The sequence below is a fragment of the Grampus griseus genome (genome assembly GCF_964374135.1).
Source record: "Grampus griseus genome assembly, chromosome: 12".
Classification (NCBI taxonomy): domain Eukaryota; kingdom Metazoa; phylum Chordata; class Mammalia; order Artiodactyla; family Delphinidae; genus Grampus; species Grampus griseus.
In genome coordinates, this window is record NC_139006.1 from 26,018,733 (window position 1) to 26,043,071 (window position 24,339).

At 56.9% G+C, this 24,339-nt stretch overlaps 2 protein-coding genes across 3 annotated transcripts; one reads left to right on the top strand and one right to left on the bottom strand.

Annotated features, from left to right (window-relative positions):
* Positions 1 to 1,916: 1,916 nt before the first annotated feature.
* On the bottom strand, positions 1,917 to 13,019 carry LRRC74B (leucine rich repeat containing 74B). Its single transcript, XM_082668238.1, is given in 12 exon segments — positions 1,917 to 2,586; positions 2,589 to 2,655; positions 3,362 to 3,457; positions 5,008 to 5,080; positions 5,995 to 6,034; positions 6,037 to 6,109; positions 7,324 to 7,399; positions 7,401 to 7,431; positions 10,558 to 10,764; positions 11,595 to 11,741; positions 12,144 to 12,269; positions 12,862 to 13,019. Coding segments are annotated over 12 exon segments (1,140 nt in total). The 5' UTR covers positions 13,001 to 13,019; the 3' UTR covers positions 1,917 to 2,521.
* Positions 13,020 to 13,843: 824 nt separating this feature from the next.
* On the top strand, positions 13,844 to 23,865 carry P2RX6 (purinergic receptor P2X 6). 2 transcript variants are annotated; one of them, XM_082668302.1, is made up of 12 exons: positions 13,844 to 14,031; positions 14,710 to 14,860; positions 16,556 to 16,627; positions 19,499 to 19,574; positions 19,765 to 19,858; positions 19,949 to 20,029; positions 20,107 to 20,248; positions 20,337 to 20,446; positions 21,757 to 21,850; positions 21,919 to 21,984; positions 22,153 to 22,230; positions 22,319 to 23,865. In XM_082668302.1, the coding sequence occupies exons 1-12, from the start codon at positions 13,898 to 13,900 to the stop codon at positions 22,400 to 22,402; spliced, it is 1,182 nt and encodes a 393-aa protein (XP_082524428.1). In that variant the 5' UTR covers positions 13,844 to 13,897; the 3' UTR covers positions 22,403 to 23,865. The 2 variants fall into 2 exon arrangements, with proteins under 2 accessions (XP_082524428.1, XP_082524429.1); XM_082668303.1 differs by lacking the exon at positions 19,949 to 20,029.
* The last annotated feature ends 474 nt before the right edge of the window (positions 23,866 to 24,339 follow it).

Sequence of the window (24,339 nt, forward strand, 5' to 3'; positions counted from 1 at the left end):
CGCGCCGCCAACGCCCATTGGTCTGGAGCACCATGGGGCGGGCCAAGGTCTGGAATCCCGCTCCCTATTGGTTAGCACGCGACTCCCAGAGTGTGGCGCGTTCTGATTGGACGTAGATTTGGCGGGAAGGCTGCGGGGACGCCGAAGGATGAGCGCAGGTGGGTGTTCCCGCGAGATCTTGGCCTTCAGGTGGGAGTGGTGTTCGGTTTCCTGTTCTGTCTACGCCAGCTAGGCGGCTTCGAGGAGGCCTGACCGTGTCTACGCAGCCGAACCTGGCTGTTGTCCGCTGGTGGGCGGGGGGGGCCGCCGCTGGGGGGGCCGCCGCAGGGAGCCCGCAGGGCGGGGCGGGGAGGGGAGGGAGGTGCCGGGCTGGGCAGCGCTCGGTGTCCTATCTTGAGGGCGCGGGCAGTCGCGTAACGACAGGCTGGAGTAAGGCAGAGTCTTCCGGGGAAGCAGGAGAGGGTCCCGCCGCCTCTGGTCCGGTCCCGCCGCCCCCGTGCTCAAACCGCGAGATTGTCTCACCGCTCTGGAGGCCTGAGGGTCGCTGTCCGGAGCGGCCCCGCGTGGGGCGGGGAGAACGGGCTTCAGGGGCGCTTATCCCGCGGGATCGGGGGCCTTTACCTTCAGTTACCTCCCGGCTCCGAACACAGTCTCAGGGCGTTAGGGCCTCGTCCTGGGGATGGGGGTGCCCTCCTTCAGGCCGTAGCGCGCGCAGCTGACTTGTAGCTTGTGCCACCCGCCATTTCTTAAGTACAATTAATTTTTCTGATTGTTAAAGTAACACACATTTATAGAGTAGAAAGTGTGGAACATGCAGAAAAACAGAAAGGAAATAAAATCTATAAAGCCACAACCTAGAGACAAACATTGTTAATACCAGGGTTGTTTTGTTTGTTTTTCCTGCTAGTATATACATGTATACATTTGTTATCCATACAACTTGGGCCAAACAACATGATTTTATGTATTTATTTATTTACTAATAGCTTTCCTGAGATATAATCCACATATCAGACATCACCCATTTAAAGTGGTACACAATTCAATGGTTTTTTTGTATATTCACAGAGTTGTGCAACCACCACCACTATCAGTTTTAGAACATTTTTATCCCCCAAAGAAACCCATACCCTTTAGCTGTCAGTCCCCAGCTCCTCCCCTCTCCCAGCCCTAGGCAACCTATCATTTTCTTTCTGTCTCTGTATATTTGTCTATTCTGGACGTTTCATATGAATGAAGTACAGTATATGGTCTTTTATGATTAACTTCTTTCACTTAGGGTAATGTTTCCAAGGTTCATCCATGTTGTTACATGTGTCAGGACTTCATTACTTTTTCTCTCTCTCTTTTTTTTTTTTTTTTTTCAGGTGGCACCATGCGGCATGTAGGATTTTAGTTCCCCAACCAGGGATCGAACCTGGGCCCCCTACATTGGGAGCTTGGAGTCTTAACTACTGGACCGCCAGGGAAGTCCCTCATTCCTTTTCCTCTTAAACAACTTTATGAGCCACAGTTCATATACCATACCATTCACGTGTTTAAAGTATACAATTCAAATACTTTTAGTATGTCAATGGAGTTGTGCAACCATTACCTTAATCAATTTTAGAACACTTCCATCACCCCAGATTTCATCCCTTTTTATTGCCAAATAATACTCCATTGTATAGGTATACCACATTTTGTTTATCCACTCATCAGTTGGTGGGTATTTGCATTTTGTGAATATTATGAGCAATGCTGCTATGAACATCTGTGTTCAGATGGTTCAGATGTTTTGTGTGTTTTCATTTCTCTAGAAGTGGAATTGCTGGGTCATATGGTCAACTCCATGTTTAACCTTTTGAGGAGCTGCCAGACAAACCATGTGATTTTTTTATCCTGATTTTCTCACTTAACATCAATCATGTGCATTTTCACAAACTGTTAAATGTTCTTCGAACACTTGACTTTTAATGTTTACAGAATTCCAAATTGTAGTAAGCCAATCCCCTGTTATTGGGCATTTAGATTATTTTCAATTTTCATATCATAAACAGCATTTGCATGTGCATCTTTGGGCATCCGGTTTTCCATGCATCTCTGGTGATTTCTGTGGAGCAGATTAGTCAGAACTTTGGATCGCAGGACAGGCAATTTTAAGGCTCTTGGTGCATGATGATGAATTGCCTTCCAAAAAAGCTGTGTCCATTTGCCTTCTCCCAAGTTGACTTTGAGAATGCCAGTTGCAGACCACCTTATATTTTAATTGTGTCCAAAGGTCTCCAGGGCAGGGTCTTGTTTGGGCATCTTTGACCCCATGCCCAGCTCAGTGTGCAACATATAATACAAGTTCGTGTTACACGAATGAGTGAGAGCAAAGGAAGGCCCCGATTAGTACCAGTGTCTGAGTCACTATGAAGGCCGGCTCTGTAGGACTTGCCACCCAGTTGACCTGGGGACTTGGTGCAGACTCATGTGTTGAAAGCCATCTCAAAGTTGAAGTGGCCAATGGGAGAGATGAAGAAACCATACAACATAGTCATTGAGACGGTCTGAAGACGGGCAGGAATTCTTTTTTGTACTCCACTCTGTGGGCAGCTTTATGTAAAGCCCTGGAAGAATGACCTTCACTGAGCTGGTGAGGTCATCAAACTCTCTGTTCACATGGATATCCTGAGGAGAAACCCATTACAAGGCTGTGCGTTATCACTTTCTGAGAACTTGACTGTTTTACTTATGTACCCAAGGTATCAAAGAAGCTTATTAGGGCATTAGTTGTCCCAAGCCTGAAGGATTGAAGCTGTAAACACATCTCTGGAAAGGCTTTGACTCAGGCCTGGGTTGAAAAATATCAGAGGTAGAATAAGCAGTGATTTGTGACTAGACTCTTTTCATAATTTGTATTTGGGGATTCTCTCCTTAATGTTTAACCACCTTAGAAAAGAGTGACATTTTTTCTATATTAAAAAGGCAAAATTGAGTGAAAAGGGGTTCTCATCTCCTGTGCAGTTCCCCAAGTGAATCTTCCAGCACCTGCAGCCAGTACTGGACAGGGAGAGGGGCCACCTTGCAAGAGCTGAACCTGCAAATCCAAACATTGGTGAGCAGTGAGCGTTGTGCCCCCTAAGCCACCTATTCTCTCTCGGCCAATGAAGAACCCAGGCGGGTCTGAGGTGAGACCACCGTGATACCCCACACGGGGGTGGGAGGCAAGTCCGAGTGGCGGCATGACCCAGGTTGAACTTGGATGTGGCCACACCATGTATCTGCCCTGGGCACTCTTTCTCTAATCCCCACTTTTTTTCCTCTAAAATGGGGAAAATTATACCTCCTAGGGCTGTTGGGAGGATCCGAGATGAGTTTTATGAGAAGTTCTTACAGAAAAATCCAGCAGCTCTAGGGCAGACAGTGGATTAGCCTGGACAGACCTGAGAACACCAAAGCAGCCTTCACTTCGCATGGGATTCCTGGACACCTGAGAAACACACACACAGGTGAGAGACGATGAGCCCAGGGAGGCGGGAGGGGTCCCTCATCTTTGTTGATGTGGCTCTGGGCGGCCCCGCTCCCTCAGCTCAGAAGGCACCTCCCTCAGACATGATGCCCTTGGTGAGACTGGAGTCAGGGAAGAAAGGAAGGGAGTGGACACTGACTGAGCCCCCACCCTTCACCCACTCTGTGCTGGGAGCCAAAGACATAGACACACAAGACACACCCCGCCCTTAAAGAGCTCACCGGTACAGGGAGGAGAGGAAAGGAAACATAAAAGTATAATGTGAAGAGTGCCATGAGACCGGGTGCACCAACCCTCCCTGGGAGGTAAAGGGTGGGCAGGGGATAAAACCCCTGAGCTGAGCTTTACAGGTGTGGTGGGTGGAGCTGGGCATTTCAGTAAGAAGAGCTTCAGGATCAAAGCAGGGCTGAGAAATTGCACTGTGTGGTAGGAGAATTGCAAGCAGCTTGGGCTGAGAATGATGTGCCTCAAGGTGGGGGGTGGGGGGTCTGCTGGCAGAGCCCAGAGCCCACATGCTGTGAATGACACGCTAAGCTTGGATTTGTCCAGAGGGGAGTGCCCAACAGATTTAAAGCAGGGGCATGTTTCTGGTGTAGAAAGATCACCTGGAAGCAGGTGGGAAGGAAGGGCCAAGACAGTGAACAGGAGGAGGTGAGAAGGAGAAGCAGGCAGCCCCGTTCCCCCCACCTCCCCACACTGTTCTTCAGAAGGTGAGATGGAGGGAAGATGTGGAAAGGGAGGGTTCAGCACTGGACCCCAGGCAGGTCTGTGCCGAGCCCCCAGCTTCTGACTCAGTGGGAAGGAACCCCCACCTAGAGGCAGCCCTTCAGGGGGACGACACGTTCAGGTTCGACTCCCAGAATCCAACGTGCCTATTCCCATCTGGGGGATGGTCCAGCAGGTGGCTGGAAATGGGGACCCAGAGCTTAGAGAGAGGTCTGGGTTTCAGCCGGAGCTAGGAGAGGAGTGAGCCTCAGGCTGGGGAAGGGGGTGCTGCTGGGGGCTCCTGTGCCAGCTGAGGGCCATGCAGGACTGGATGCCCCCAGAGCTGCTGGTACAGTGGTCTTTGTGGGCCTACTCCTCCCTCCCTTCTCTGTTCTCTGCTCTCAGTGATCAGCCACACACTCCCCACTGGAGACAGAATACCTGGATGGCCCCTGGGTTCCAGCAAGGCCAGGGGAAGAGCAGGGTAAGGTGAGGGGAAGCCAGGTGGCCCTGGCCATCTTCAGCAGAGCACAACTCCAGTGGGCTGAGGGGGAGGGGCAGCTGAGAGGGAAGGATGGAGGGGGAGGAGTCTGAAGGAGTTCTTGGGTCAAGCCAGAGATGGGTGAGTGAATGATAAGGGGAAGAAGTGGTCACATGAGGAAGCCAGGGGGCCCCCTACCCCACCTGGGCTCTGGGACCCATGTACCCACTGCCACTGGGGTGAGGAGATGTAGTGGGGGAAGGGTCTGTGTGGACAGGCACAGGCAGGTCTGTGCCGGGGCCTTCCCCATCAGGCTAGCACTCACAGCAGGAATCCTCAGTGTCTGGTTGACCTGCAGGCCCAGGCTCAGGGCTCCCACTGCAGAGATGCGGTTGTTGCTGCAACAGAAAGGCATGTGCATGGTACTGCCTTGCAAACAACTGTGCAGAGCCAGGTTGCCCCCAGGGTCTTGGCTGGAGCTGCTGGTGCAGCCCCCAGGTCCAGCTTCATGAACACGCCAGGGGCCCTGGGCAGGTCAGTGTGTAAAAGCTTCATCAGAGGCTTTGGTGTTCAAGATTGCCCAGCAAACACACCTAGAGTGTTATTCCCCCCACCTCCTGCACCAGCTGCTGCTCCCTGGCCCTCAGCACTCAGCACTGCTCCCGGCCACTCTGTCTCCACAGTCAGCCCCATGTCCCTCTAACTTAGACCCCAGCTTGACCTTGAATTTCAGCATCTCTCCTCTGACCATGGCTCCTTCCATAAGGAGGAAAAGTGGGCAGGATGGAGCACATGTCCCTGCCAATGGCAGGCAGGCCCAGCTCATTCTGGCAGCCCTGGTGTGAGACTCAGCCGCAGTAGCCCATGACCTGTCTGGCCTCTTCCGTTCCCTCTGGGCTGTGGCTCCCGCTCTGGTTTTCCCAAGAGGCCTGGGACCCTGCCAGGGCCTGGAGGAGCAGCCCACCCATGGCAGGCCCCCTCAGCAGCCGTGTGCTGGGCAGAGAAGACCACTCCTCCTGAAATGCAGGAAAACTCGTGTGGAGCACACACCCCACCCACCCCCGCACCAGGCTCTGCTGAAGATGCCTTACGCGTTTGCACTTCCCAGCCCCTGGCCTCGCAGTACACGTTATGAGTCCCAATTACAAAGGAGGAACTTGAGTGAGAAGGATGGAGCTGGGCTGTGGCTGCGGCCCCACCATGAGTGCGTGTGGCAGGTTTGGGCACGAAGTGGTAAACAGCAGCAAGATGAGCCCCAGTCCCTGTGTGGCCGTGGGCTTGGAGGCAGGGGCGGGGCACCCCGTGCTCTCACCTCATGTAGACCTCCTCCAACATGTTGTTGGTCTTGAGCCCTCCCCCAGCACGGAGGCTCCCGGATCCCCACAGCCATTATACAAGATGTCCAAGACCTTCGGGAAGATGTTTGACGGACGCAAAGCAGCAACCCCATGGGACCACATGTGAAGGTGGAGGAAGCCAGTCCCCAGCCTCCGAGCCCAGGAGGCCCGAGGAGCAAAGAGCGTGGACAGAGAGCAGAAGACCACAGAGGTTCCAGAAGAGAGCCCTGGGGCTTGGACGATGGTGACTGGCAGAGTGGAAAGACCAGAAGCAAGCACAGAGGGTGGGTGTGGATGCGAATGAGCCTCAGGACTGGGCCATCTTCCTTGGGCAGCAGGCCCCAGAGACACAGTGATCAAGCTCCCCCCGCCCCGAGTGGGGACCTCTCAAGGGCAGGGCCCCCAAAGCACAGTGCAGCCCAGGGCCCAGAGGGCACCCCAGTGAAGGGCTATTGGATGAAACATACCCAGGGAAATGTGATGGGGAGGAGGGTGGGAGCTCGTGGGTGCCCTGGGGACACAAAGCCTGATCTGTCACCCTGTGGGGCAGGACCCCAGGTCAGCCCTGTCAGAGGGCAAGGCAGTGGCTGCTGTTCCCTGAGGAGGATCCCACAGAGGCAGCCGCCACCAGAAGCATCACAGGCGCCTGTGCTGCCCACTTCCAAGGCCTACGAACCACAAGACCCAAGGGAGCAGGCAGGGTGTTTGAGAGTGTGTGCTGGGATCCCAGGGCGCAAGGCTGTCATCTCAGGGAAGCATCTGCATCTGCCCAGCGGTGAGCGTGTGTCACTGGACTGCATAGTGTCCCCACCAGCCGCCTGTATGTGATGTCTCAGAAGGTGTGCGACATTCAGCTGTGGACACCTCACTTAGTGACATGAGAGTGGGCACAGGGAGACCACATGTTGTCGTCCTTAAGTAGAGCCAGGAAAATGAAAATCACCTGAAAAAACATTCTTTGAGGGCTTCCCTGGTGGCGCAGTGGTTGAGAGTCTGCCTGCCGATGCAGGGGACACGGGTTCGTGCCCTGGTCCGGGAGGATCCCACATGCCGCAGAGCGGCTGGGCCCGTGAGCCATGGCCGCTGGGCCTGCGTGTCCGGAGCCTGTGCTCCGCAACAGGAAAGGCCAGAGCAGGGAGAGGCCCGCGTACCGCAAAACAAAACAAAACAAAACACATTCTCTGAGCTCTGCTGAAAAGATCCAAGACTCATTTCTGAAGAGCTGCGAAAGATGGGGGGCTGGCGTCTGGGAGACCTGCCCCCAAAGGACAGGCCGGAGGGGCTTACTGGGCGAGACCTCATACCTCTAGTCCCCTGGCGAAGGCTACAGTTCCTGGGCCTCGCAGGTGATTCCAGCTTATGTTAAGCTCAGTGAGTCCTGTTTTCTGCCAGGGCTGGTCCAAGCATCTCCCCTTCAGAAACACCAAGACAGACTTTTTATTCACTCTGTTCATTCCTTCAAAAAGTGATACCGATGCCCGCTGTGGGCTGGGGTCTCTGCTGCGCACCAGCGTCAGGGCGTTGAACCCCACGTGGGCCTGCCCTGCCCTCAAGGAATTCACATTTATTGGAGAAGCTATAAATATAAGTTAATGGGATGTTAGCTACTACAGACCGCAACAGGGAGGTGTGGGGACAGAGTGGAGGCCAACCCTGCCTAGGGGGTCAAGAAAGCAGAGAGAACCTTGAAGATTGAGGTACACACTGTGCACGTGGGCAGGCACCGTGGAGAGTGGATCTGGGGAGGAGCGGATGTGCTTGTGGAAATGCACACTGGCCTGGCGCTGGGCTGGCCAGGCAAGCCAGTGGAGGAAGGTGGGAGTGACGGGCACTCGAGAGATGCGTTAAGAAGTGAGAAGGTGGGTGGGAGGGGGCGGAGACAAGAGGCCAGGGGACCAGTTGGATGACTTGTGCCACTGTCTACACAAGAGGTGACAGGGCCAGCACAGCTGTGGCAGTGAGGAGGCAGTGGTGTAGAAAAGGAAAGAGCAGGGCTGGGTGGGTAAGAAAGCTGAGAGATATTTTACACATAAAATGGGCAGAAGTCCTACCCACCCACCCTGCTTTCCACTCTGTCAACACTTAGCTGGTCTGACCTGGTCCCAGTTCTCAGCCTCCAGCTGCCCCCTGTGTGGACCTGCTGATCCCTTTCTTCACCTGGATAAGAGCTCCTCATCCTCACCCAGGAAGCCTTGCCTGTTCCGCCAGGCTGGGCCGGGCCACTGTGGACCCCATGTCCACTGTGCTTCCATCCTTCCAGGCTCTGGCTGTTAGACCTCTCTGCCTGGCCCGTCTCTCCCACACACCTGGGAGCCCCTCGAGGGATCTGAATCTGAGCCCTGTCCATGGTGCCGGCACCCAGCACAGGCTGGTTTGAAGAAATGCCCAGAGCAGAGCGCTCAGCCGCCAGTTCCACATAAGTGTTAGCACCTAGGAGAGCTCCCTGCAGGACAGTGAGGACTCCCTGGGCTGCCTCCCAGGGAACCTCCCAGAGAAGGGGGCTCACACCCTGCATCCAGCCCTGGATATGACACCCGCAGGTTCTCAGACATGTACATTGCTCTTCCTCAGACACTCCAGGGCTGGGAGAGGAGGGCGGTGGTCCGCCACTGCTGAAGAGCTGGAGGGTGAGAAAGTTCTATACGCATGAATCGGCCTCCTGTAGTTCCAATGCTTGTTCTTCATGACCCCTGCAGCCAACCCATGAGGTAGGTGCCACCCTTGCCTTGGGTCAGGTGGGGAGACTGAGACCCCTAAGGGAGTCTGTCCCACCCACAGATCTCCACTTGGGGAAACAGCCCATCCCTGCTGTGCAGCCTTTGTGGGGCCTTGCCTTCCAGCCCCTCCATCCTCACTGCCTCTCCTGTGCTAACGCTCTGACCGTGCAGGCCCAGAGGGACGCCTACCCTTAGTTTGTTGAAAGTCTGAAATGAGCTTCTCTTTTTTTTTTTTTTGAACTAATGTTTTTATAGTTACCTTTTTTTTTTTTTGTGTGGCTGTGTTGGGTCTTCGTTGCTTCATGCAGACTTTCTGTAGTTGTGGCGAGTGGGGGCTACTCTTCCTTGCAGTGCGCAGGCTTCTCATTGCGGTGGCTTCTCTTGTTGCAGAGCACGGGCTCTAGGCACGTGGGCTTCAGTAGTTGTGGCAAGTGGGCTCAGTAGTTGTGGCTCACAGGCTCTAGAGCACAGGCTCAGTAGTTGTGGCACACGGGCTTAGTTGCTCCACGGCACGTGGGATCTTCCTGGACCAGGGCTCAAACCCGTGTCCCCTGCATTGGCATGCGGATTCTTAACCACTGAACCACCAGGGAGAGTTTCTCTTTTTTTTTTTTTTGCAGTACGCAGGCCTCTCACTGCTGTGGCCTCTCCCATCGCGGAGCACAGGCTCCGGACGTGCAGGCTCAGCGGCCATGGCTCACAGGCCCAGCCGCTCCGCGGCATGTGGGATCTTCCCGGACCAGGGCATGAACCCATGTCTCCTGCATCGGCAGGCGGACTCTCAACCACTGCGCCACCAGGGAAGCCTGAGAGTTTCTCTTTTAATTTCACTGATTTCACAACAGTTTTCTTAGAAGGCAGACTGTCTCTCTGGCGGTTAAACTCTAGGGCTGATTCGCCCAAGCCAAGGCTGGCGCCACCCCCACTCACACTAAGCAGTCAGAACAGTGATCCCCGAACTTTCTGGATCAGACAAATCTCCTGGGGCTCCTGTTAAAATGCAGATGCACCCACATCTCCCCCAAGAGGATACAGAGGTTCAGGAGGCCCAGGGCCACGGAATCTGTATTCCTAACCCAGGGTCCCAGGTGATTCTTAAAATCAATTGGGGTGGTTGAGGACAGGCAGGTAGAACTTCATGTTCCTGGCAAAGCAGCCAGCCCATGCAAAGGCCCTGGGGCATAAACAAAAGTGGTAAGATCAAGGAATCCCACTGATGTCTTCCACAGCACTCGGAATGAAATCCTCATGCCTTTTGCCATGATTTGTAGTTCTGTGGCCCTGCTGTCTCTCCATCCCACAGCTGGACCCTCTCTCCTGGCATAGTAGCCCAGTCACACTGGTGTCTGTGTGCCTGGGAAATAGTTCCTCATCTTGAAATACTCTCCCTCTGGTCTTGCCATGTCTGATTCCTCCCCCATTGCACATTTCAGCTTAAACATCTCCTCCTTACAGAGTCCTCCCGAGTGGTCAGCTCTCTAAAGCGGGGAGGGGCTCCACATTCGTCTCTAGAATCAAGCCCTGTTTGTTTCTTTTGTAACATAATAATTATGGAGAGTTATCTTGTTAATGTGTGTTCCTTGAGGGCAGGGACTTAGTATACTTCATGGCTGGATCCCTAGTGGCTGTCAGCACCCAGCATATGCAGTGGTGGGCAGTAAGACATTCGGGGAATGGGCCGAGAGTTCTGTACGGGGATGGGGGGGGAGCAGGATCCACAGCATGGATGCTCAGAGTGGTCCTGCCTACTCCACCCACCCTGCCCCAGGAAGATGGTCATGAGTGCCACCATGGTCTCCCTGGCCAGTGGCCGGATGTTACCTGCTTGGTCATTCAGCTGGTTATAGCTCAGGTCCAGGGGTTTCAGGCCTGTGTGGGCCAGCAGGAGTTCAGCAAGGTACTGGGCCACCTGCTCCTCCAGGCCATTCCCTGCCAGCTGTGCCTTCTGCACAGCCGGGTTCACCGCCAGGGCGGCACAGACAGCCCAGGATCCCACCGCTCCCAGCTGGTTCTCCGACAGGTCCACATCTGGGGGCCAGCACCACTCCTTACTGGTGGGATCCAAAGCCAGGCATCACCCTCCTCCCTCCCGCACACCTTCCAGGCCTGACACAGCAGGAGGGGCCTTGCAGTCAGACTGTCCAGGGGTGGATGGTGAGTCTGCCACCCATCAGCTGGGTCCCCTCCGGCCCCAGGCAGCTTCCCAGACCTCAACCCCCACTCCATGTCTCCACGAGTTTTGTCAAGAGGCTAAAACCACCTACTTTGTGGGGCTGTGGAGGACGTCTGCGATGTAGATGCAGCCAGCCCGCTGATGATTTGTGTGTGGCATAACACAGCCCACCCACAGAAGCCCCCACTGCCACATTTCCGGGGACTGGCAGTGACAGCCCAGGTGGCTGTGTGTGGAGCTCATATGTGAGCAGACACTCCGCTGAGCATATGTTTCCCACATACCCAAGGTCTAAGTGGCATTGTTGGGCCCACTTCACAGATTGGAAACTGAGGCTCAGCAAGGTTGGCTCCTTGCCCAGGGTCACCCTGCCGCAGAGGCGGCATTTGAATCCAGCCCTGACAAACTCCAGCACCCTGCCTCCCGCACTGCCCGGCCCCTGACCCTCTGTGCCGCACTCTCCCACCTGCCTTCAGGCACTGGGAGGATGACGTATGCAGGGGTGCTGGCTAGCAGAAGAGGGTAGAGGAGGGGCCCAGCGCTGGGTGCACCACAGAGGGTCTAACTCCACCCCACCCTCCCCACCCTGTGATGAGGCTCTGCCCCCAGCAACACCGGCAGGTCGGGGGGTGACAAGGCCCGGTGTGGGGGTAGCCTGCCCCCCTGTCCCAGGCACGGCACCTACCACAGATACTGCTTTTGCGCAGAGCACCTGCCAGGGCCTCTGTGCCGGCCCCACAGAGCCCACTGTCCTGAAGTTCCAGCCGCTTGATGTAGGGATTGGAGGTCAACACAGAAGCCAGAGCCTGGGCAGCCTGGGGCAGAGAGGGGCCTGAGCCCTTCCCAGAGCTGAGGGCCCCAGATAGCTAGCCAGTACCCAGGCTCTGTTTGCAGGGCTCAGCCCACTCAGTGCCCTCCAGCTGGAAGGACCTCCCCTTTCCACAGGCCCAGGGACACCTGCTTCTCCTTCTAGGCTCCACCCAGGAGCTTCGCTGACTCTCCAGCAAGTTATGGGCTGCTTGCAGGCTCCCCAGCCCTTGTACTGAACTTTGTCATAGCCCCGATCCCACCTGTCACCCATTGTGGGGGATGGGACATGCCTGGTACAGAGCAAGGCCGGGGAGTGTGTGGATGGGCTCAGGAAGGGACCACACCCATGGCTGCTGCTCCCAGGTCCTTGCCCTCCAAGCCTGGCCCCAGGATCCCTCCAGGGGTAGCTGGGGCCCCAGGCCACAGTGCTGCAGGTTGAGCTCTGGGGTGCTCCCTTGGCGCAGAAAGCAGGAAGCAGGCACGACGCTGTGGGCCCAGCAAGACCTCAGGTAGAGGGTGTCCTTGCCCAGTTCTCCAAGCTTATGGGTGCCTGATAGGAGACAGGGATAGATGTGGACCCCTCCCCTGCCTCCATCACTACGCAGCCTTGTTTTCCTCCTAGAGGCATTTCCTCCTGCTAGTAGGGACTGTTGCCCCCACATACAGACAAGGACATTGAGGCTCAGAGAATGCAAATCCTTTCCCCAAAGTCATGCAGCTTGTAGCAGCTGATCCTGGCCCTACCCTGCCTGTCTGACACCAAAGTGCATGCTGTGTCTTCCGCTGGATTGCAGACCACATAACGCTTTATGAACATTTTATGGGGAAGGAAGCTGAAGCAATTCTAAGTTCTATACATCCATTACTTTAGTTTCTCCTGAGGGTTGGGAAAACCCAGCCCTGATCCCATGTCAGGGTGGGACAGCCCTTCTTAGACTGTTTGGCAGGATTTTTGCATCTTAACATCATTCTGGAAGCCTGTTCTAATCATGGAACTCCTGATGCCTCCAGGAACATTACGGAGATGGCACAGGGCTGGAGCGGCCGCCGGCTGCCCCGAAGGTGTCCACGGAGGGATGCGCTCCTGCTGGACAGGGTCCCCTGCCTGCTTGGCCCCAGCCTGCCCCCCGACCCGTAGGCACCTTCTTTCTCCTGGTCGGAGTTCGAATCCGCGTCCGAACCCTTCTGGGCCTCCGGGACCCCTGCAGGACGCCCAGCGGCCGCCGCCGCCCCTTCCTCCAGCTCTTCCTTCTCTCCAGGCCCCTCGCAGGGACCCCTCATGGTTACTTCCACTCTGCACTCGCGGACACCGAGGCCGGGACTGCGAGGGCTGCATCGGGAGCGCGGCCAGGGGATGTGGGCGGACCCTCCGGTGCATCGACCTATCGGATGCGATGCATGGCGAACAGGCGCCCGCTGCAGCCAATAGAGAGCCTCCCGGGCGGCAGTTGCCCAGGCGACCCCGAGTTGTTGGTTGCTGCGGACAACGCTGCGGCCCCGGGCTGACCTTGACCCGCTCGCAGCCAGGACCGATTGGCGCGTGGCAGGCTTGTCTTCCCGTCGCCCTAGGCGGCTCCAGCATCGCCCCCTTTCCACTCCAGAGACTGGGGGTGGGGCAGCTCCTCGGGGGCGTCACAGAGGAGGCTGGGGGACCTTACAGGGCCTGGCCACCTCCTCTCTGGAGCCAGGGTCTCGCTCCCATTCTGTGGGTCCCAGCTCTCACACGCTTTAGCGTCGCATATGTTGCTCCCTCCACCGAGAACATTCCTCCCCAATGCTGCTTGTTGAACTTAAGATCTGCAAGTGTCAGTTCAGAGGTTGCTTCTTCCGCAAGCTTTCCTTGTCTTCCTCTGGGCTCCTGCTGGCCCATGCCGCCCTCTCACAATACCTATCCCACCTGTCATCACCCCAAGGAGGTGAGGCCAGAGGGCAGTGGACAGAGACTGCTCCTCTCTGTGTGTCTGGGGCCCAGCAGAGGGAGTCTGAAGCGGATGGGAGGCCCAGGGCAACTGGGGGTTGGGCCTGGGAGGTGGAGGCTGAATCCCGTCCTGAGTGTCCCTTTAATAGCTGCTGGCCTGGCCCGGCTTGGCGCCTGCTTCTTGCTTTACCTCCCGTTCAGCTGTGGCTGCAGCTGCTGTGCTGACTCACGCGCCCCAGCCGCCGGCAGGATCTGGGAGCATGGTCTCCCCAGGGGCCGTGGTGGGCTGGGGGCTTCTGGATTACAAAACGGAAAAGTATGTGAGGACCCGGAACTGGCGGGTGGGCGCCTTGCAGAGGTTGCTGCAGCTGGGGGTCATGGTCTACGTGGTGGGGTAAGAGAACGGCTCCTGGGCGTGCTAGCCGGAGGGAGGTCCTGTGAGCAGGCTGGTCCTGCTGGGCTGAGGGGTGAAGGTCTGACTCTTCAGGGGCTGGGCTGGTGGTTGTGGAGCAGGTCAGGAGGTGGGCAGAAGGAAGGCTCTCCGTCTGTCTAGAGGCCAGTGGGGTGTAAGAGCAGGTTGTGTGCTTGGGTGCCCACCTGCATTCTTTCCTGTGCCTTGTTCCCAGCCCCATGTTGGGCTTGGGCACAGAGCAGGATGGGCCCCCATCCCTGCACAGGAGGCCCCCGGCCGGCAGGAGGTAGTCCCTGACACTTGTGAGAGCTGAAGCACTAAGGCCCCCAGTAGAGACCACCAGTTTAAGCTCGGTCAGGGTAGTCTTTAAAGAGGAAGCTGGATCTAGGCCGGGCAGGGGGAGAGGATTGGCTGGTGAAGGAGGTGGTGGTGGGCATCTCCAAGCCCATGGGTGCCTGATGAGGGTACTGGTTCTCCTATGCATGGCCAGAGCCTCTAGCCTGTGCAGGGTGTTTGGTGTGGGAAATGAGGTGAGGAGTAGGTGGGGCCCCTGAATGCTGACCTGGGAGCCTGGAGGGTATCGGGGGAGAGACTGAGCAGGTGGTCCCAGATCTGCCGTGTGCCGGGGACATACCATACCACCGGTTGCCTCCTTCTCAGGTGGGCCCTCCTCGCCAAAAAAGGCTACCAGGAGCAGGACCTGGACCCCCAGATTTCTGTCATCACCAAACTCAAAGGGGTTTCCGTAACCCAGATCAAGGAGCTGGGGAACCGGCTGTGGGATGTGGCTGACTTCGTGAAGCCACCACAGGTGGGTGACTTGGTGCTGCTGCCAGGTACTGGCACCTCTGATACCACCCCTGCACCGAGTGTGTGCAAGAGAGGGATGTGATGCCAGAGGGGGTGCTGGTGCTGTCACAGGGCCACGCTCAGGAAGGGCCTTACAGAGGAGTGGTGTCTGGACAGGGCTTTCAGGGATGTGTAAGAGGTTTCCGTGCAGAGGAGGTGATGTGTTGGGAAGCCAGACCAGAGGGATGCATTTACAAAGTCTGCATCTGGAGTAGATAAAGAAGATGTGGTACATGTATACAGTGGGATATTTCTCAGCCATAAAAAAGAATGAAATAATGCCATTTGCAGGTACATGGATGGACCTAAAGAGGATCATACTAAGTGAAGTAAATCAGGCAGAGACAGACAAACGCCATATGATACCACTTATATATGGAATCTAAAATATGACACAGATGAACTTATCTATGAAACAGAAACAGACTCACAGACATAGAGAACAGACTTGTGGTTGCCAAGGGGGAGGGTAGTGGGGGAGGGATGGATTGGGAGTTTGGAATTAGCAGATGCAAACTTTTATATACAGGATGGATAAACAACAAGGTCCTACTGTATAGCACAGGGAACTATATTCAGTATCCTGTAATAAACCATAATGGAAAAGAAAAAAATAAATTAAAAGTCTGCATCTGGAAAGGAGAGGAGTGTCTAGGAGCTCAAGGCTTGAGCTTGAGGGTGGGGTGAGAGGGGTGCAGGGTGCCGAGACCTGGAGCTTCCTGGACGCCTCCTCTCTGACCTGGAACACTGCTGTCGAGTGCTCCTCCTCTGCCCCTCCCATGCTGCATTTCCGGCAACTTCTCCCTCCACCCGATTGTCCACAACCTTAGTTTCCTCCTCTGTCCTGCTGGTGCCCAAATTCTAACCCTGGTGACCACCTGCCCTGAGTACAGCTGCCTCCTGGGTGCACACCCACCACATCCAAAGAGAAATCATCTCCCTCTCCCAGTGTGGCCTTTTGTCATCCAATGACATCCACCAGTGCCGAGGCTGGACCTGCTGGATTCCTTACCATCCCTCCCTCCTGTTCATACCATTTCCTAACAGCTTTCACAACTGCTCACACCATCCCTGAATGGCTGAGGTCTTCTGGTGGGTCCCCATGCGGCATCCAGGCTGAGTCTGCCAGCCCTTACCTTTGACCCTTAGGAGGCTTCCTTTCATGATGGTGGCCATGAAGCCCCTCTAGATCCTGACTACCACCATACCGCTGCCTCTGCCTCTGCCCAGCCCTCGCCTCCCCTTCCTGGGCGTGCATCCCCCACACCCGCTGAGCTCTCATGTGCAGCACAGAGGCGCCAGTCATCTTTTGTCCAAACAGAGCTTACCTCCGGCTCCCCTGGCCCCTGGCCATGCCTGCAGTGAGGGGCACACCTCCCCACCTGGATCTTCAGTGCCTGGAAGCAGGAGGCTCTTGGAAAATTCTGGTTGAGCAACTAAATGAATGTGAGAGGCACACATGGGCTCAGAAATGGCCAGCAGCCCAGCCAACCTCCTGTCTCTGCCTCCCTTGCCTCACTGGAGAGCATTTTCCTGGGGCTCAGGGCTGATGACCCGATGGGGCCAGGGCCCCTTCCCGCACAAGCCAAGCTGCTGGCTTCTGGCATCTCCCGATGGGAGTGGGGAGCAGAGACCAACCCTGACACTTGTCTTCTAGGGAGAGAACGTGTTCTTCTTGGTGACCAATTTCCTTGTGATGCCAGAACAAGTTCAGGGCAGATGTCCAGAGGTAAGGCTGCCTGAGGGCTTCCCAGCGGGTTCCTAGTTCCAGAATCTCCTGCTGCTGTCCCCCATGAGGTGTCCAGGCCCCTCCACATCCTGGTCCCACCTCTGGGCATTCTGGAGGTTGTCAGGGTAACACCCAGAACGGGGCACAGTGCTCAGGTGGGCTCTTATAATAGCAAGAGGCAAGCTGGGGGACTTCCCTGGTGGTGCAGTGGTTAAGTATCCGCCTGCCAATGCAGGGGACACGGGTTCGATCCCTGGTCCCACATGCTGCAGAGCAACTAAGTCCCTGCGCCACAACTACTGAGCCCACGCACCACAACTGCTGGAGCCCATGTGCTTAGAATCCATGCTCTGCAACAAGAGAAGCCACCACAATGAGAAGCCCGCGCCCCACAGTGAAGAGTAGCCCTCGCGCGACACAACTAGAGAAAGCCTGCACGCAGCAACGAAGACCCAGTGCAAACAAAAAGAAACAAAAAAAACCAGGCAAGCCCTTTTCTATGCACAGCCTCTATTAATGTGTGCTGGGGCAGCTTCCATTTTTGTGCGCAAACAGCACACTTCTGCTTATGCTGCAGTCAGGGTCCCTTATGGTCTCTGGGTACTTTTCACTACAACTGTGGTCAAGCCCGTCTCCTGCCATCTTCAGATCCATTTCTTATCCAGAAATGCAGATCCTCCCCCTGAAATCTCACCTTTTCCCCTTGCCTAGGGATGTCCCAGGGATCCTGCCTCTGTCACAGAGCCCACTGACTCTTCTCTCCAGCTGTGGATTTTTTTCCAATTTTTTAAATTGTGATAACATACATGTAACATAAAATTTACAATCTTAACCATTTTTAAGTGTACAGTTTCCTAGCTGCGGATTTTGTTTGAACAGTCAGGAACCAGGACATAGCCTTGGAAGCCTACCTCCATGGTGACATCTTTCTTTAATCGAGGCTAAAAGTTAATTGCTTGCTGGGCTGGAGAGTAACTGTGTGGTCCCTGCCCCTAAGTCCTGGTCGTTGGTCCCACCACAGTTGCTGGGGATGTCACATGTCCCTGGTCGGCCCCATCCTCAGAGGAGGTGATGTGTGTGCACTGGGCAAACGCATGATGTCCTTCCCTTTCCAAATGCTCAGATGACGCCTATTTATTGTTCAGTGTGGACTGTCCTGAAATTTTTCTGGGGCCATGGTTCTGCATTTTCTGGAATCCATGGGATTCCTCTTTGCCCTGTGTCCCGGCTTCTGGCTTGTCCCATGAAACTGACCACCAGATCTGACCACCCGGCTTCCTGAGAGCAGCTCCTCTGAGGGTCCTGATCGTCTGGTCCCTCCCAGCACACCGTGCTCCCTGTACTGTTACAGCTTCAGAAACCTGCTGAGCCTCCCCCGGGGCTGCAGAAGTCCAGCCTGCATACGCCAAGGAGCTTCTGCACAGACAGCCCAGCCACGATGCCAGGTCCTGCGACGGGGGCAGAGGCTGCAGCTAGGAGCCCCAGGGAGGCGCCTCCTCTGCCAGCTCAGGGCCTCAGGAAGGGTTTCCCACTGGACTCAGAGACTCAGTCAGGATCTTGAGGCTATCCAGGCAGAGGGGGCTGTGTGGGCAAAGGCCCCTGCTGTATGGGGTGAGGCATCTCTGGGGTCACCTGCTGCTCAGTGGGGTTGGAGCCTGTTTGGACTGGAGTGGGAAGGGTGGAGCCCAAGATATCAGGGCCCCAAGAGCCCTGCTGTGGAGCTGAGCTTGATCACAGGAGCATGGGGGCGCAGAGGGGCTCAGGGGAGGGGCGCTTCATCTTCTGTGCCTTGGGAGGGATGATTCAGGCTGCTGGATGGAGGAGAATGAGACTGAGATGGGGACCCATGTTGGTCACCATGGGGTCTGGACAAAGGAGATGGTGGCCCAGCCAGGGTGGAGAAGAGGGGCAGATTCAGGACACAGGTAGGGACAGCAAGGCAGAGCAGGTGGCTCCACACTGTCCTCTGCCCTCTAATCACATTTGGCTCAGAGCCCCTGAGCCCTTCTTACCACCAGATGCTGTGTCCCCCCTGCTGCCCCTGAACTGGGTGCCCTGGGCAGCAGCGTCAAGCCTCAGCCGGGACAGAACTACAGAACTGCGTCCGTGAGGCTGTGCCTTCCTTTCGGGGCCTGGGACCCCCGGAAAGCTCACCACCTTCCCCTCTTGGCTGATCCCCAGAACTCTGTCGCTGTGTGCAGGCACCTATGTCCCTGTTTTACAGAAGAACCAGCAGGGAAGGGAGGAGCCTGTGTACTTCCCAGGCCCCTCCCACCAGGGCCACCCCCTTGGTCAGCCCCCAGCACCTCCACCCTGGCATGAACTCACCTTCCCCACCGTCCTGCCATCTTCCCTGTTCTGTCCTCTGAATTGGACCAGAGGAGCTAGGCCTGGATGAACCACTTCTTTTTTAAAAAATATTTATTTATTTGGTTGTGTGGGGTGTTAGTTGCTGCAGGCGGTCTCCTTAGTTGTGGCTCGCCAGCTCCTTAGTTGCGGCATTCCAACTCTTAGTTGCGGCATATGGGATCTAGTTCCCTGACCAGGGATCAAACCTGGGCCCCCTGCATTGGGAGCGCAGTCTTATCCACTGCACCACCAGGGCAGTCCCCCTGGATGAACCACTTCTGCCCCCACAGAAGTAGCAGGGCAGGAGTCTTGCTCAGCCTTGGAATACAGCAATTGCACCCCTACCCAGCCAGGGCTGTTCGCGCCCCCCTTTCATTTGCACCCTCCAGCTTTCTCTTGGGCCCCCAAACTCAGAGATCCCTGAGAGGCTAAGGCAGGGAGGGGCGAGTCCCTGTGGACTTCAGGGCAGGTCACGGAGGAGGCATCCCTCGGCCCTTGGCAAGTCTGCTCTCTCACCCCTAGCACCCCTCCATCCCGCTGGCTAGCTGCTGGGCCGACCAGGACTGTCCTGAAGGGGAGACAGGGACCCACAGCCACGGTAACCGGCCCCCCCAACCCCCACCTTGCAGTGCTTTCACTGGAATGGGGGCTCCGGGGGCCTGGTGGGACCCTGGGTGGCTCACCAGTGCACATGGTGCCTCTGCGTCTCTCTGTCAACGGCCCCCTCCCCACCCCTCCCCAGGCCCCATGGAGATTTGAGGGCCTGGAGTTTGTCTTGCATTTTCAAGGCATAAAAACGGGCCAGTGCGTAGTGTTCAACGGGACCCACAGGACCTGTGAGATCCGGGGCTGGTGCCCAGTGGAGAGTGGTGCTGTGCCTGTGTAAGTCTCCCCCGCATCCTCCATCCCTGCCCCAGGACCACAGAGCCTGCCACTCACCGCCCCCCCCCCGCCCTGCCCCCTGCCCCACAGGAAGCCCCTGCTGGTCCAGGCCGAGAACTTCACGCTGTTCATCAAAAACACCGTCACCTTCAGCAAGTTTAACTTCTCCAAGTAAGGTGGGAGGGTCCTGGCTGGTCGAAGACCCTCTGTGTCCCCTGCCTGGCCTGACCCTGGCCCACCCCTTTCAGGTCCAATGCCTTGGACACCCAGGACGCAACATATTTCAAGCGCTGCCGCTACGACCCGCGCTCTAGCCCCTCCTGCCCTGTGTTCCGCATCAGGGACCTCATGGCCGCAGCTGGAGGGGTCTTTGAGGACCTGGCGCTGCTGGTGGGTCTGTGGAGGGGGCAGGGTTCCGGGAGGGCTGGGAGAGGGCCCCGGGCCCCAAGCCAGTGGAGCAGTGCTGTGCTGTGTGCAGGGCGGTGCCATGGGCATCCACGTCCACTGGAACTGCGACCTGGACACCAGGGCCTCTGACTGCTGGCCCCACTACTCCTTCCAGCTGCAGGAGCGGAGCTACAACTTCAGGTGCGGCCCCCACTGCCCACCTGCTCCGAGCCAGGTTCTCGTCTGCCTGTCCTCCTGTGGTGGCCGGCACAGACCACCCCTCCCAGAACTCTGGATGTCCACTGTATGTGGGAGGGGGGCCCAGGGGAAGGAGGAGGTGGTCTCAGCTCCACGACCCCCAACACAGGCTCCATCCAGCCTCCCTCCTGAGTCTTATCTCCTCCACCCCAACCCCTGCTGCTGCTGGGACCCCTCCCCCAGCCCCTCCTCCCCCATCCTGCCTCTAGCACCTCCCTCCACTGCACAGGGGGCTTTCTTTTTTACTTTTCCCTTAAGGTTTTATCAAAAAAATTACAAAAATCTATAGAAAAGTTCAAAAATTAGTACCGTGAACACCCATATAGCTGTCATCTGGGTTCACCAGGGTTTTTTTTGTTTTTTGTTTTTACCATTTTGACACGTTTGCTTTCTCTCTCCTCTCTAGACTGAGCTGGATATATTTAGATAGATTTCAGACCAAACCATTTGAAAGTAAGGAGATGTCCGGCAGACACTCACCCCTCCCCAGGCTGTCCTGAGAATAAGCACCTTTCCCAAGTGACCGCTGTCCTGTTGTCACATTCAAGAAATTTAACACTGGCAGAATGAATCTAATATTTAAATTTCCCCAATTGTGCCAATAATAGTCCAAAATCTTTTTATTTTCCAATCCAGGGTGTACTCAAGGAACTTGCATTGCATTTATTCTCATGTCTTTGAGTCTCCCAAGCAGACCTTCCCCTGCTGCTGCCCAGTGGGATCCTATGTTTCTGCCACCTCATGTCACCTCGTCACTTGCGTGCACACACACACGAGCGGACCTTGCCTGGACTGGTTTCACTGACCTCCCCTGCCCTTTGCAGCTATGTGGAGCTGGCCCCCACCTGTGCTCTGCTCCCCTTAGTTCTGTGCTCTCGCTGGTACTGCTTTGTCTAGAACTCCTTCCTGATCCCTGGAAAACCAACCTGCGTGTCCCCACTGCAGAAAGCCTTCCCTGGTTCCTAGGTGAGAGTGAGCTACCCCCTCTGGACCCTCACAGCCCTGGGCCTGCCCCCCAGCTCCCCCTGCCCCCACTGCAGGCATCTATTTAGAGACCCCTCTACCTCATCCCCTCAGCAGGCAGGGAGCTCCTGAGAGGCGGGTCCTGCTTGCTCTTTCCCTGTATCCTCAACAAAAAACCCAGGACTCAGGGTAGGGCTGGGGGTTTGTGGAGTCAGTGGGTGCGTAAGATGGAGGCCTGGGAGGGCTGGGAAGCGGGCAGAACAGGCCACCAGACTCTCTCCTGCCCCCAGGACGGCCACTCACTGGTGGGAGGCCTCGGGTGTGGAGGTCCGGAGTCTGCTAAAGCTCTACGGGATCCGTTTTGACATCCTCGTCACTGGGCGGGTAGGTGGGCCGGGGCGGGTGGGTGGGGGGTGACAGGCACGGCTTAGAGGCTTACCCAGTTCTCTCAGGCAGGGAAGTTCGGGCTCATCCCCACACTCATCACTCTGGGCACAGGAGCAGCTTGGCTGGGCGTGGTGAGTCTGGCTCAAGTGTGCTCCCTCTGGCTTCAGTGAATGTGGGCCCAGGCCCATCCGATGGCACAGCCGAGGCCCCTGACGTTAGGTCTAGTTGGGGGGAGGTCTGGGGAGGTGGCGGGAGGACGGGTTGGGGGCCGGGACACAGGTCAGTCCTGCCTCTCCCAGATCACTTTCCTGTGTGACCTGCTGCTGTTGTACGTGGATGGAGAAGCTCATTTCTACTGGAGGACCAAGTATGAGGAGGTAAGCTGCTGGCCTGCCTGGCGCCTGGGCTCTGCTACACTTCTGGGGAACGTCGGCCTGAGCCCCGACCTGCTATCCTTATCTGCAGGCAAAAGCTCCAAAGGTGACCGCCAGCCCTGAGCAGACAAAACCAGCATCTGCACCCCTGCATCTGGCTGCCCAGGCTCCTTAGAGGGGCCCCAGCGCCTGTCCCAACGGCCAGGGCTGCTACCAGGAGCTGGACACCAAAGCCTTGGCCCTGGCGCCTGCTTGCTGGCCCATTCCTGAGGCCTGTTCCCTGCTGTCAGGGGTCGGGGCTGGGAAGGGAGGGGCCTTGCCTTGGGAACCTCATGGATGGAGCCACAGCAGGACCAGGGCAGGGAGTGGGAGAATTCCATCCTTCAACTCCCAGGCACACTGTCCCTACCCTGACTCTGGCCTCGGCAGGGTACTGCCCAGGGAGCAGCAGAAGCTACTATTGCACAGAGACCTGCAGCGGAACATGTCCCAGGCGCTGGTCACAAGGGCTCCAGCTGTGTCTGGAGAACTCTCTCCCAGCTCTGTCACCAGGGCTTCCAGCAGCGGCTCACTCACCAGTGGTCAGCACAGACCCTCCACTGGCTGTGCAGGCTCTAGCCCTCTCCCCTGGCAGCACCCCCATTGTAGGTAGAGCCCCCACCCTCTCAGCGCCGTTCCAGGGTCTGTGCTGCCGTAGTCTAGGGCAGGGTAGAAAGAGGTCTGACAAGAGGGCTGGCTGTCTCTGCTGTTCTGGTGCTGGGTACCTGGGGCTTGTCCCCACCCAGTTTGGGGGGGTCATCCATGGAATTCAGACTGGGGCAGGCAGATGATCCAACCCACTAGGACCTGGCAATGGCGCATGCACCAGCCCTTCCCGGTGGCAGCCCTCAGACTGTGGAGGGCTGGGATTGGGAGAAGAGGATGGAGAAGCTGAGTTGGTGGTCATTGGGTCCTTTGGGACCGTCTGTGTGCTCCTTGGTGACACCCAGCTCAACCTCCTGGAACTGTGGGGGTGGGGAGAATGTATATCTGGAATTCACTGCTACCTAAGGTCACACACCTAAGAACCAGCCCGAGGCAACTGCTCGAAGGAGGCCCTGTCCTTCGCTTCGGGTGGAGCCCAGTGGCCAGAAGGAATGCCCCAAACAAATTCCAGAGGCCCCGGCAGGCTGGCCTGGATCTGGCTGTGACGTCCTCACAGGGTGTGAGTCCTGCCCGCTGGAGAACTCCCCATGCGCCAGGGAGCCTACAGCTGGGAGGGAGGGACTGGCTGCAGGGGTCTGACCTTGTCTTGGCCCCAGGGGAGCGGCAGGGGTTTGGGAGTGCCCACCTGGGAGGCGAGGGGCTGCTTTCTCATGGGGCCCGGTGACTAGGCATTCTGGCCGCTTGCCGGGGCAGTGACATGGGCCAGCTGGGGAGGGCAGGGTTGGGGTTCAGGCTGGGCTAGCATCTGGAACCATCTGGCATCTGGAGCCTCAGCAAAGCCTTGGGGTCCCTGATGCCTCGCAATCCCCAGAGCAGTGTCTCTGGGGAGGCAGGCCACAAAGGTCAGGGTGAGAGAACATGGCCCTGAGATCTTTACTGGGGTGGGGTCCCATGTATGGGGCCCAAAGAAAGCTGATGTATGGCTTCAGGGTCCAGGAGTAAAGCCTGTCGACAGCAGCTTCCTGCGTGCTCCTTACAGGCAGAGACGGGAGCTAGTGGTGCCTGTGGTGGGCACAGCATCACCTGGGAGACGAGTGGGCAGTGCAGGGTGGGCCTGGGGACCCCACCCCAAGGACCAGGGGGGCTGGAAGGCACTTGGGGCAGGTTCAGGCTCTTGCGCACGCATCCCCTGGGGCAGCTGGAGAGCAGCACCAGGGTCTGAGCTTGGAAACAGCTGCTGCCTCAGTCTGCACACAGTGCGCACCCCAGGGTAGCCGCGCGGGCACGTGGATATATGCTTGAAGCTGTGTGTGTGCCTCTGCCTCCCTAGGCAGGCCTCAGGCACATGCCATGCTCTGGAGAAACCAAGGGGACCCCGAACTCTGCTGCCCTTTCTAGGTGGCCTCCTTGGGGCCCGGGCACTTCTGTCTGGACCCATCCCCCAGAGGAGGGGAGCCTGACACTGCC

Bases quoted from the DNA above. Each gene is read 5' to 3' on its own strand.
- P2RX6 (XM_082668302.1), top strand. From the start codon at position 13,898: ATGGTCTCCCCAGGGGCCGTGGTGGGCTGGGGGCTTCTGGATTACAAA. The intron at 21,985-22,152 runs GTGAGTCTGGCT...TGCCTCTCCCAG, and splicing joins GAGCAGCTTGGCTGGGCGTG to ATCACTTTCCTGTGTGACCT. The intron at 22,231-22,318 runs GTAAGCTGCTGG...CCTTATCTGCAG, and splicing joins GGAGGACCAAGTATGAGGAG to GCAAAAGCTCCAAAGGTGAC.